A 12,959-nucleotide genomic window follows, 5' to 3' on the forward strand; every position below is an offset into this window, starting at 1 on the left:
AAGATGCCGCCCATGAATTACGAGGCGTCTTCTGTGAGCAGTGCGGTGTTGAGGACTGTGCAAATGGAATGAACCGAGATATGTATTGGTTGATTTGTGGAACCATTCATCTGGTTCATCTGGAAATTTCGCCCAAAAGTTGAACCTCCCAAATGTTTGGTGAGTAATGTACAGAATACAGACTACTTTCAGCGTTGGCCTTCCGGATGAATGGACGACAATAGAAAGTTTTACGTCAAAGCCATAAAGGGAAGACCGAGTTTAGATTGTCACTGTGACAAGGAGGTGCTCCCAAACTTTACTCCGTACAAGTGTGACTTTCTGCCTCCAGAATTTCAAATGGTAGGTGTTGCCGCAGAAGATTAACAAACTACTCTTAGCATTTGCGCCAAAGTATCGTATACATTTAAGAATCTTCACCTGAGAACAATTTACAATCCATAACTTCTAACGTCCATTACTGTATAAAGTATTTTAAAAAAAAAAGCTTTGCAAAATGAGTACTTAATGGTCAATTTAAGATGTTTGTATTTTCGAGAATGTATTTGCATAGATGTTGTTGTTGAGGTTTTGCTATCCTTCGTAACCCCGATGTCTAGTATTGTAATGGCCAAGTGCAGTTTTAAGTGGGTTGTGACATCTGAGTGACACGGACAGTGCAAAATCGCCTTTTAGCTTAGCACGAGTTACAGCAGGAGACTCGTTGGAGGAGACAGACATCGTCATGTACAACACTCGGAGGAGAAACAACTGAAGATACCACACGTCTTGTCTAATGCATTGGCTAGGGTTACTGTCACCTAGCAACACACGGTCAAATCAGCACGTTGAGATTTTGGGCCAACCCGACGACGACCCACAAATGATGCGGCGTTAAAAAGGAATGGCACGTTGCACACCAGAAACTAAGCGTACCCATGTCATCTGCATTAGACGAGGGGGAGCGTAATCTTGGTATCCTCAGTTGCTCACTTACGTGACGGAAACAGAGCCTTTAAGGTGTGAAATGAACACTCTTCTTCTGTTTTGCCAAGCAGGTGAGGAAAAGAAATCACAAATATATATATATGGTGACGGAATTTCAAACGTTGGCACCATAAAAGTGTCAAATTAGAGTACAGAAAAATATCTGAGCACACCTATTATTGTTGTTGAAATCATTGCCTTATTTGTTAGACAAAAATAACGTCACATTCGAAAATGAGAAATACTTCAAATGGCAACAGGGGCTACTTTACAAGAAAGCAAGATACAAAAAAAAAAAAAAGGCATTCAGGAGCTAGTACAAAAGTGAATCTTTCAAATAAAATGCATGCCTGTCCACTTTGCAATCACGCTGGCCGACACGCTACGTGTCGTCTTTTAGTGCAGCGAAACAGAAAAAAAAACACACAAAAATGTGTCAACTGACAGAACAATTACAAAGTGTATACGTTCATCGAAAATGCTTTATAAATAATATATACTAGCTTTCACCTCAAACATAAAAATAGTTCTGTCAAGTAATAATCTTAAGAGGTTTTTATTATTTTCATTGACCGTACACATCTATTTATTTACACCATCAGTCAAAATGTACTTGCGCGCACGCCCGCCCGACTAAAGGGGAACGAAGAAACGGAAGCAGAAGACAAGTAAACGTCTAGTACTGCGAAGGAGCATGTACCCTTTTAGTCTTCATCCGTGCGGGAGTGTCCTGGGGGTATCGAGATGGTGAGTCCGTGAGAAAAACCTCCACATCATCAGGCACTTCTTCGAGAAAGTTGGAAGGAACGAGTCCGTTGTGCCCGTTGAGCTCCCCCTGAGGAGGACAAGGATGCCGGTGACGCCACGCGAGCCGCAAAGGAATGGCAGCTCGTTGTCAGCGCGCCTTTTCGCACTCCAGTCCCACTTGAGCGACTAGATTAGTAGACTACTGCGAAGAGGTGCGGACTCGAGTCACATGGCTCGGACTCGAGTCATGAGTTTGGTGGCTTTAGACTCGACTTGGACTTGTGACTTCACTTGGACCTGGACCCATTGACTCGAAAAAAGACTCGCCACTTTGACCAAAGCACTGAGAAAACAACACGTTGTGACTTTCTCTAGCTAGACTTATATGTGTAAGTGGCTCCATAATGCTGGAGGTCGCAATGACTGTTACGAGGTCAAAGTGGCCAACGCCATCATTGCTAATGTGAACTTAGTTCTTATTGTGCTTATTTTAACAGTTAACACCCTGTAGGGGACGCGCTGGTAAAGGAATTGACCAAGACGTCATTCTTTTTCAATTAAATAATAATAATAATAATATAAATGAATTTAAAAAAAGAAAAAAAAACAGTCCAACATAAATCAACAATAAACCGTCGAAAAGCAGTCCAGAAAATGGCTGCGTGAATGGAATGGTATACATTCAAAGAACGACTCTTAACATACACGGAAACGACAACGATATTTAACGTAACAATAAGGACATGAATTAATGCAGCAAAACGAAATCCTAACGTCACGGGACGCTCGTTGTCGCTCGCATTAGCAGCTAGCTTTGTGAGCGAACGCGCTAATTGTTACACGATGGGCCGGCCGTGAGCTTTCTGGGCTTCCTGTTCATTACAGTCCGGTTTAGTCAGTGTCGTGTTTTCAACAAGCAGTCTTGTACTGTATTTCTGTATTTTTATTGACTTCATTTACCTTTATCCATCAGCACACACCAACATCTATGCAACATGAAACTACATTCTTCTTCGTGTCTTTTTCCTCGCCTCTTTTTGACGTAATTATTTTTCCATAGTGCCCCCTGGTGTTCTGACTGAGATACCACGGTTGGATAAAACTGTGCCTATACAACAAGGATGACAAATTTGTGTTCCTCTTTTTTGAAGTTGTTTTTGATACTCACAAGAAATGCCAAGTTTGAACTGCAATCTATTTATATTTGTGTTTGAAATTGCCTCACTAGAAATTATTTGTCGATAATGCAGTTTCCTCTCGATTGTCTAAAAGAGGAAACCGATTGGTCGTTCCTTAACAATGGAAACGTTTCATTTTCTCTTTTGTATTCCTAATTGCTCTTTAACCAAGCAAAAAAAAAAAAAAAATAGATTTGATCATTATACTTGATTATTCCAATAGAATTATCAGTAGAATACGCAGTTACTAATTAATTTTTTTTTTAAAAAGTAAGTGATAGCATATCAAAAGGTATTATCACTGGGTTTCGAAGGGGGCAAAAATTAAGCCCCCCTCTTGGCGATTGGCTTTGAAGGGGCAAAGATTTGGATCAGTCCCCGACGTTTCTTAGAAAGGTTCAATGCACTTGTTGATCAAATTTGTTTTGATAAATAAATATGGTCTTAAAAGATATTAAATATATACATGCAGTCTATAATGCATACATATGAATTCAATATAAATATTCTAAACTGAAATATATTGAGATTGTGTTGGTAAAATGACTTGAAAGGACTCGAAACTCAAAAGTGTCGGACTTGCGACTCATCTAAACATAATATCTTAGCTAGTGAATTTATCTTATTTTGAGTGAAAACATCTTATTTTAAGACTGTTTCGACTGCTCTGACTTCTACATTTTTAGCAAGAAAAAAAGACCTGTTGAAAGATACAAGATACTATTTTAAGGATGATCATGTCAATTCATAAAAATCAGCCAATGGAACGAGTACGAATTGACTTGATAGGACTTTTAAAACAAGATCTTATGTCTCCAAAAAGTCTTTTTGCCTTGCTGAAAATTTAGGGGAAGTAGTTCACGTCCAGCACTTCACTGGTAGTGCGAATAGCGCACAGTGGAGGGCGCCAGAGAGCTTTAAGGGAGGCTTGGCATGAGCTGAATAAAAATGGCTGCAAGCAATCCTGTCAGCAAGCAACACACATTTTTACTGGATACAATGACAGTTTGAGATATATGAAATAAGATCCAATTCAAAAGAAAATCAAGGGGGAAGTACTCGGTGCTCCCTTGTACTAGTGTACTCTTAGTTTTGTGAGTGGAAAAGTGTCAAAGCAAGTCGAGCCACTCAGGTCGAAAGGGAACATATCATATTTTATCGTTAATCATGCAAAACGTAGCCATTCATTTCGAAAATAAGAATACTGGATGCTAAAGGAAATTAAAAACAGTTACTTACATAATAAAATCCATCTTCATCTATTTCCCCAAAAACTGCGATGACGTCCCCAGCACAGAAAGTCAATTCAGCCTGTCGGAAAGAAAAACCAGCACACATGAAGCCTATTGTACAGGTTTTTCCTTTTTTTTTTTTTACAGACTTGGTAAAACGTCACATCTGCAGTGTTCTTGGGAGGACTGGGAAGTGCGTGAAATGGGTCCTTCTCCAAATGAATGTGAAGCATCGCATTACTGGACACGGGTGTCCATCGGGCTAGACTAAGTGAAAATGTTCTGTGTTGGGACAGTCGACGAGCGGGTGGCAGCACGGCGGGCGCATCTCTCCTGCGGCATCGTCCTCGAGGACGGTGTTCGTACGCACGTGGACGCGAAGGCCGCACTGAGGACAACCGCGACCGGCGCGGACCGGTCAGCGCCCGACACGTAAGGAAGGAAAACACACACGCGGAGCAGACGGGAACACATCCTCCTCACCCTCACTCACCTCGTCATCTCGTCTGGTGCCGTCGTACTGTGCCGGCGGGAGTGCCAATAGAAAGGTGAGATGGAAGTCAAACGCAAGGGATGGAAAAACAAAAACAAAATAGTTTGACCCTGGCCTTTCTCAAGGCAGATACATTTGGGAGATTACAGGCGGGTATTTTCACAAATCCATCTGGCCAACGTTCTGACCGACACGATTGCGGCGATTGGGAAAGTGCGGACAACAGTGAGCGGTCGGAGCGCTTCGGCCAGTCAAGCTAAGATCACGTTGCACAGATTGAGATTTGTTTGTCAAAGTCCACCATCCAGATTGCTCGTTCCCAGATTCTTCCAAAATTCGTATTTGAGGTTATCGTAACTTCCAAATTGTTCACACGCACAAAACCACAAATGGCAAAAGACTGAAATCTGCCACATTTTCTTTCCATTTCAGTGTGTTCATATCGCTGATCTTAATGGATTCTAAAAGGATCCTGCTAACGTCTAACATAATCTAGAACGTGTTTACAACTTTAGATGTGTGGACTCACAAAGAAAATATAAATCATTTTGGAAATAAAACTGTTGTAATGATTTCCCAAAAAAAAAAAAAAAAAAAGATTCTTTAAGCAAAAAAGTCTTTGGTGCTTTCTCGCGTCCTTTCCAGATAAGATCCTCAAATCGGTTCAAGTCCAAGATTTGGCCAGGGTCAGCATTGTTGCTGTCAAGTGTACAATGAATAACATGCAGACCTGTTCAACAGCTTCTCGGCCATCAAATGTTATGTTTAGTTCTTCACATGCAGGAAAAAAAAAACAAGAGCGCAGTCGTATGATCTCACCTAAATAACGTCTTAATCTTTTAACCATTCAACCTATTCTGCCAGTGGAAGTGAAAATGTGTTGATTTATAGACTGATGGTGACAAGTGGACAGCTTGAAGTGTACACGAGGACATTACCTCCATGTCGACGTTTGGGGAACTCTCTCTTGGGTCGTAGTCATACAGGGCAACCATTCTGCGGGTCGACATCGGATGCTGACGGCCGCTCCGTCTGTTCCTCTCTGTGATCAAGTTGTTAGAAGGGAGAGGGAAAAAAAAACAAAAAAAAAACGCGAGACATGCACGTTGTCAGTAAATTAGTAAATAGTGCAACCGCTTAGCCTAAGAACAACAACAACCAAAAACTGTAAAGTTGCAAGAGGAAGAACATGGAGGTCATTTTGTGAGATCGCAGGGCAATTTCAAGTTGAAAGGAGGAAAATTGAGTATTGGGAGAAAAGCCACATATAGCAAAGCCAGCTGATGGGAGAACATCCACACAGATACGTACTGGATGTGCCAACGGACGTGCGAAGCCTTATCTCCTGCCCGCCATGCAAATGCCATAACCACAGTTTCACTGAACTGTCACTGATCAATCAATTTGAGAATTTCTTTTTCAATTCCACATTTTAGAAACATAAACCAGCATCCCACAACTTTGGCGGTTCCGCGCTATTGGAGAATTAAGCTTCAGGCAGCTTTTAAAAGGAAGAAAATGGTCGCAAGTGAGAAGAGCAAGCAGAAAGCAGCGGACAGGACACAGACCTCGCTTGGACTTTCGGGACCTGCGATTTATTGCGCGTCCGTCTTTGAAACGATCGCAGTTCACTTGACAGGAAAGCAGAAAGTCAAAAATGGGTCAGCAGCAGAAAACGAAGCAGGTGACAGCGTGGAACGTTTGCTCTCACCTAACTTGTCCACGGGAGTGTTGAGTGGCAGAAAGCCTTGTTTGAGTAGCTGGCCCATCATGTTACCGTCCTCCGTTTGGATTTCAGACACCATGTTACAAGGGATCAAACCCACTCGGTCTCTGATTTCCGCCCTGTAGAAGCCATCTGTGTCTTTTTTCCCAAACACCTAAAGAGAAGAGATGAGCGAAGAACAGATGGGCAAGCTTGAGCCCGGACGACAACTCGAGCGGAGAAAAAAAAAGAAAGCTCAGCAATATTCTGGAATTGAAGGCATCTCGTTGTCGTAACATCAAATCGAGCGCCGCCTTTCTATTATGAAAGTAAAGTTACAAGTTGTAAACAGCTGGTAACGTTGAGGCAGATTAGACTTTAGCAGACGACTTTCCAGGTACTTCTGGGCCAAACTGTAATCGTTTTACCTTGTTATTTCTAGTGAAAACATCTTACTGCACTTATTTTAAGACAGCGTTGACTTTTCTTTTACATTTCAGCAAGACAAATAAGGCTTGTTGTAAGATACTATTTTAAGAAACTTCTATAGTCAATTCCAGTTCCATTGGTAGAATGTTTCCTTCATTTCAGGGGCAAAACGATTTCAATAAAAAAAAATAAGAACAATCTGCCATTGGAACTAGTCTGACTTGTTGTCTTTCTGAAAATGTGCAAAACAAGTCAAAACTGTCTTCGAATAAGTTTTATTCACAAAAAATAAGACAAAGTCACTTGGTAAGATTTTGCGTTTTTGCAGTGTGGACAGATCAAGTGTGAGATCTCGCGGTATTGAGGACGCGGGGGTCCCCTCACCTTGATGACCTGGCCCTCCTTGAACGGAAGCTCCTCATCGACGGCGTCGGGGTTGGGAGACATGGACAGCGGGTCGTAGTCGAACAGGGCCACAAAGACACGAGTCAGCTCGTCCGCTTCCGATTCGTCGAAGTAGTCCGGCGAGCGGCGTCCCCGCCCGTGCCCGCGCCCGCCGTAGCTGTCTGAAACAGAGAGGAGGCCTCTGCTGCAACTACCAGCCTTCAACAGCCACAATGAGAGCAGAAGACGTCCGTTTGTTAGAGCTGACAGGGGAGGAGCACGTGACATGCGTGTGTGCGAAAAGAGCCAAATGCTGTTCTAATGATTGGATTTCTTTCAATCCCAATTTGCGAATAGTTCAAATGTATTTTACACTGCGAGCTTGACTCTTTGCTCACACGTTCAGGATGTGCTCAGCTGTGCGCGTGACATCGCAGGATACAGAACAACACGCGAAGCAGCTTTTGGGCGAAGGGAAAACCGCATATGAGGGCAAAACGAGAAGCAAAGCACGGTTGCTCATTGCTGTTTCACTGCCTTTTTCCTCACAAAGGCCAAGTCCCAAAAAAAAAAAAAAAAAATACCTTCCTTGGTTTGAACACAATGAGGAGAACATTCTGACACCCAATTCTGGTAATGTCGTCGCTATGTGTGAATACAACTGGAAGCAAAAAGGGCAGCAGACACCCATTCCAGACACACACACACACACACAAAACATGAAATACACGAGAAGTTCTCGGTGAAAGACACAGGACGACAGTGAGGGGGGGGGGGGAGGAATGAGCATGAAATAATTTCTTCATGCTGCTGCTGCATCATCATATTCAATGTTTGCATGCCAGACATCTGGCCAAAAGCAACGAAAAGCCTTTTGGATGATGGCAAAGAAAAGGCATTTATGGAGTTATTGAGTGTGCGAAGGGAGTCCAAGTCATTTGGGAATGTTTCACTCCAATGGAGCGGAACCCCTAAAGTCAGATGCCCCTGAAGTGGTATAATCCAGAATTCGAGCAAAAAGTTCCCCCCCAAAAATACGCCTCAGTCGGACTCCCCCAACTTTACGAAGCAAAGTTTTTTTTGTTTTTGCATGAGCGCTCATGAGGCCTGCTTCGTTTAATACAGGTGTTATGGTAACGACCTGTGATTGGCCGGCGCCTCGTTCTCGCTCAAAGTCAGCGCGCGATAAGGCTGCCGCTAAACCGGGAGCCTCGTGAGGATAAGCGCTACAGAAAATGGATGGACGATAGCCACGGTTTGACCCTTGATTATTTTTATTTGCTGTTATTGAGTCAGGGGAAAACTCGATCAGCATTCCACAACAGCTTGGAAACTGAAAAGAGTCATGCAAAATGAAGAGGGGAAAAATCCACGTAAAAAAAAACAAAAAACAGGAGGATTAGAGGAAGGGTACATTCAAAAAACAACAACAAAAATATCAGGGTGGGCTGATGCCATTTTTTTCAACAGGCAGAAGCAGCAGTTGGGTTCATCTGAGCTCGCTCGGCACAGTACAGTTTGGGACAGCGAACCTTGATTGGTCTTGCATTGTGTGTCTCGATAGCAGCGTTACACATCGAAACCCATGAATGAATTCTACAAACAAAAAAAGAGCACGGTACAGAGTGCATGAAGACGCTGGCTTTGAATGCAACATCCTGATTTGTGGCGCAATACCAATCTAGCGTTTTGGTCGGCCGAGCAATACTTTGACAAATGTCACAATGTAGCCAACTGAACCAAACTGTAGCGCTCGGTGCTATTGCGAAGCGGAAGAGTTTTTGGCTTTTGGCTTTCTTGGGACCGGAGGAGATGGAAAAGTACAGACGCAAAGTCAAGTGGCGACTCTTTCGCCGTCTGTTTAACCAGTTTCGCTAAGTCTGTTGAGTAAATGAGCTGACCGAACACAGGTTGCTACGGTAACTTGGCCTTTTTCTGACATTGTCAAGGTGAACTCAAGGTCTTGTTCTGGGTGAGAAGCTGCGCCACATACCATATTGATCGTCTGAGGACATAGATGGCCATATCCTTCGCCGAGCTACACTGCCATAGTAAACATCGTCCTTGACGGGTGAGAGGTTCCCCTCACTCCCCTCACTGTTACTGTCCACGGTGATCTCTACAGAAGACACCAATCACAGCATTACGGTCAGAGATTCTCCACACGCGCACTCTGCTCCATTCAATCACGCCGGGGGAGTCGGGTGAAGACGTTGCCCTGAGGTGGAGGAAGGGTCGGGGGAGGGGGGAACACAAGGTCACGGGGACTCGCTTCGGAGTCGTGTAAAACAGCAATGCTTGCACTGTTGCCGTGGCGACTTGTAAACGCGCCGATCTAATGTAAACACAGGCTTAAGTTCCCCGAAAAAAAACGCACGTGAACATTTGGCCGCGGGTTAAAGCGCCGCGGACGTCGCGTGCGGCTCGGCTCACGCGGGGGAGGGAGACGCACGCTATCGATCGCAACAGACATCGGCGGCTCCTCACGCGGCGACCTCACTGACCGATGGATGGGATGGGCCGTCGCTGAGGGGGGCTGCCGATGTGGACCGGCCTCCGCCCCGCGCGGTCCAGACGCTCCGCATTTCCATGAGATGGCGAGTTTCCAATGAGCTTTAGGACGAGAGGAGACAAACAGTTACAACATAGAGCTAGCTACATCGCGGGGATAAAGTTAGCATTTCAAAAACAGTTTTCCAAAATCCCACAAGTCTCTCAAAACAAGTGAAAAGCCAGGGCGGAGCAAATGATCGGTCCATTTGTCCTTAGGGAGGCTAAATTATAGAAAAACAAAAACATGAAGAAATAAAGAAACACGTAAATCAAATCGAGCCCCAACACAGCACCGTGGATTGGGGTCAGTAGGGCCGCATGTTCAACTAAAGACCATTTGTTTGCCTTGCTTTGTTCTGTGCATGTCGGCTCCATGACAAGAAACAAAGGACTTTTGCGGGAAATAGAAAAAGAAAAGTTGGGCTTCAGCTCCAGCTTGAAGTTACCGTGACAATCGACGAGGAACGGAAGAGGATTTTTTATTTTTTTCCTGCCATAACAAGAAAAAGAGTCGAAGGTGGACTAACTTAATTAGGAAATGCAGGAGCGGAATTGTGTGTGTGTGTGTGTTTGTTTGAGAGAGACGAGATTTGTCAGTAAAACTCCCAAGTACACCGCTAACGAGTCACGAAATATGACTTATGCGGCCAGCGGACAGGAGGCGTAAAGTTAGCACGCTTTGCACAGTGCAGCGGCTGAGCTTGTGCTGGCCTTGAAGCGGGACCATTCGCCATGGCAAAGACATGGCGAGTCAAAACTTGTTACAATGGCCTTTAGGGAAATTAAAGGTTGGAAAAACCTGTCAGTCAGAGAACAAGCAAAGTAACTTCCACAAAACAAGACCAACCGTGAAATGAAAACATCAAATGATAAGAAAGGGCAAAAAGAGACAAGACTGACAAAGCAAAAGTGTCTGCAGCTTGCGGATCGAAAGCGGGAGGCACACACCGGCGGCGGGTCCCAGCGGAGCCTGGACAAAGAGCGGGCCCTAGCCTCCCCGCGACGGGCGGAATAGAGCTCGTTCAGCCCAAAGTCTTCTCGCTTTTTAAAGTCGCCCGTGTGGACGGACTTTGCCGAGGTCGCCGCAACGTCAGCAAAGTCCTCCCGGACGCTGCGCTGGCGGGTCAAAGTTCTCCTTCGGCCCACGGCTAGCGCTCGCCTTTCTACCGGCCCTTCGCAGTGGATGATGCGCACGGGGGCTCCGTGGGCACAGTAACCTCCGTGACCCCTGCCCAGGGATCCTTCTTCCTCACTCCCGCAGTCCAAACCGCTGTCGGGACTCTTGGCGTTCTGGCGGTCGGGTCGGCCCGGGACGCGGTCCTCGACGCCGTAGAAGTAGCGGATGTCGGCGAAGCGGGGCAAAGAGCGCCGGCGCCGCAATTGGCGGGGGTTCTCGCCGGCGGCGACGCGCTCGCGACCGTCGCGGCCCAACGTCCGGCGCGCGGCGCGCGGCGTTGCCGGCCGGCCGCCTTCCTCGAAGCGCAGGCGCTGGCCCGCGTCGTCCACGCCGTCGGTCTCTTCCTCCACCTCCGGGATGCTGTGGAGACGCTTGCTGCGCAGCGACTTCTGCTTGACCACCTCCCTCTGGAGGTCCCAGCAGTCTCTCTCCTCAGCAAGGTCCTGACGCTTGTAGTACGCCTCCAGCGGGCAACGTCGCACACGTTTTGACAGTTCAGTTAGTCCGTTCAAAAGGTTCAGTTTAGTGTTTCGGAAGGGGAGTTGACACGTGTTTGAAGGTTTTAACACAGGCAGGAAACAACACAACATGTGAATAGAATAAATGGGGGGAAAGACAAAATAAAGACAGAATTAGTTATTTGTGGCAATAAAGCAACTCATGCAGTCTCATTCGGTGAAGAGGAAATGGCATGCTCTGAACAGGAATCTGCGAAACGATGGCGAACGGGACGTGGACACGGAGGCGGATGCGCATGAAAGGTGGGGAATGGGAGAGAGGGCTCGACTTGGGAGGGCTAGACAAGAACCAAATCAATTGTAATAAGGAGCCAGACGCAAAAGAGAAGCTGAGTGCGTAGAAATGCCGCGTAACATATGCACGTGGATTTAGCAACCATTTACATTTGCAATGCATACAGAAATTCCACCTACAGCCAAGGGGGGAAAAGGATTAGGCCGCCCTTGTTTCTTCACATTTTTCATGCCGAGTACAACGAATGGTACATTTGTTTGGACAAATGTAATGACGGCGACTCAAAGGAGTCTACGCGGCCATTCTCCGTGGTTTTCTTGATGGACATGCATTTCTTTTTGTCATGTTCATTTGATTCTTCAGCTAATATACCTTGGATTCAAATGAACAAGACATTCGAAGAAACAAGGGTGGTCGAATCATTTCTTCCATGACTCGACGTTGGAACAGACAGCAATCACCTGGTCTTCTGCAACAGTCAGAGAAATAAATACGCAAATGGCAATGACAAAACAAAGATGAAATTTGATTTGAAATAAACACAAAGTAAATACACGGATGAGTAGGTTTGGTGAATCTGGAAGTGTTTGGAGCTGGTTTAGCATACAAACATGACATTTTGTCCCTGTTATGGCTTTGCATCCACGCAGAACAAATGACGACAGAATTGTACTGATAACTGCTGCCAAGAGGAACAATGAAATAAACATTAAGACATGGCAGACATGAGCAAAAGTGAAAAAAATTGACATTTAAGTGCTCACTTAAATGAGATTCCCATGTGCACTTGATATGCCATAACCACTTGAAATTCTACATTGGTATGGTATCATTTCGCTTATACGCATCACAAAAAAATGTCTTCAACTAGTCAAACACAAAGCACGCGAAAAATGCAGCGCAACCCAGGAACGTCCATGGTTTTATTATTCAGCCCCCATCTGGCAGCATGCCGTACACGCACACATACGCGGCCATTCTCGTGACATTCAGCGGAAGCGGGAGGGAAGGGCCACTGCGGGCCCGCTCGTCAAAACCTCGCCGAGCACCCTGTCGCGCCATCTGACAGAGCCGAGGCGTGCGGTCGCTACCTTGAGAGAGTTGTGAGAGTTGATGCTCCTCCTGCGGCCCTCTTCCAATTGCATCTCGGAGTAGAGATCTTCCTCGTCCTCCTCCATGATGTCGGACAAGTCGGAACCCCGGCTGCTCTCCGTGTAATACTCCTCGCTGTGGCTGTAGTGCTGCTGCTGCTGCTGCTGCTGCTGCTGCTGATGATGATGATGACGGTACTAAGAGAACGATATCAAACAAATGAGCGCAGCATTGAATATTGCCTTTTCTC

General features: G+C 45.5%; 1 protein-coding gene across 1 annotated transcript in view; it reads right to left on the reverse strand.

Moving 5' to 3' along the window:
* Positions 1–12,959, reverse strand: part of rimbp2b (RIMS binding protein 2b) — a 79,748-nt gene that overhangs the window by 5,037 nt on the left and 61,752 nt on the right. The window contains 11 exon segments of the mRNA XM_061768767.1: positions 1,667–1,801; positions 4,131–4,202; positions 4,617–4,643; positions 5,555–5,658; positions 6,185–6,247; positions 6,328–6,496; positions 7,135–7,316; positions 9,128–9,253; positions 9,639–9,747; positions 10,636–11,325; positions 12,709–12,906. Coding sequence (XP_061624751.1) covers positions 1,667–1,801; positions 4,131–4,202; positions 4,617–4,643; positions 5,555–5,658; positions 6,185–6,247; positions 6,328–6,496; positions 7,135–7,316; positions 9,128–9,253; positions 9,639–9,747; positions 10,636–11,325; positions 12,709–12,906 — 1,875 coding nt within the window.

This window comes from Phyllopteryx taeniolatus, chromosome 3, assembly GCF_024500385.1.
Source record: "Phyllopteryx taeniolatus isolate TA_2022b chromosome 3, UOR_Ptae_1.2, whole genome shotgun sequence".
Classification (NCBI taxonomy): domain Eukaryota; kingdom Metazoa; phylum Chordata; class Actinopteri; order Syngnathiformes; family Syngnathidae; genus Phyllopteryx; species Phyllopteryx taeniolatus.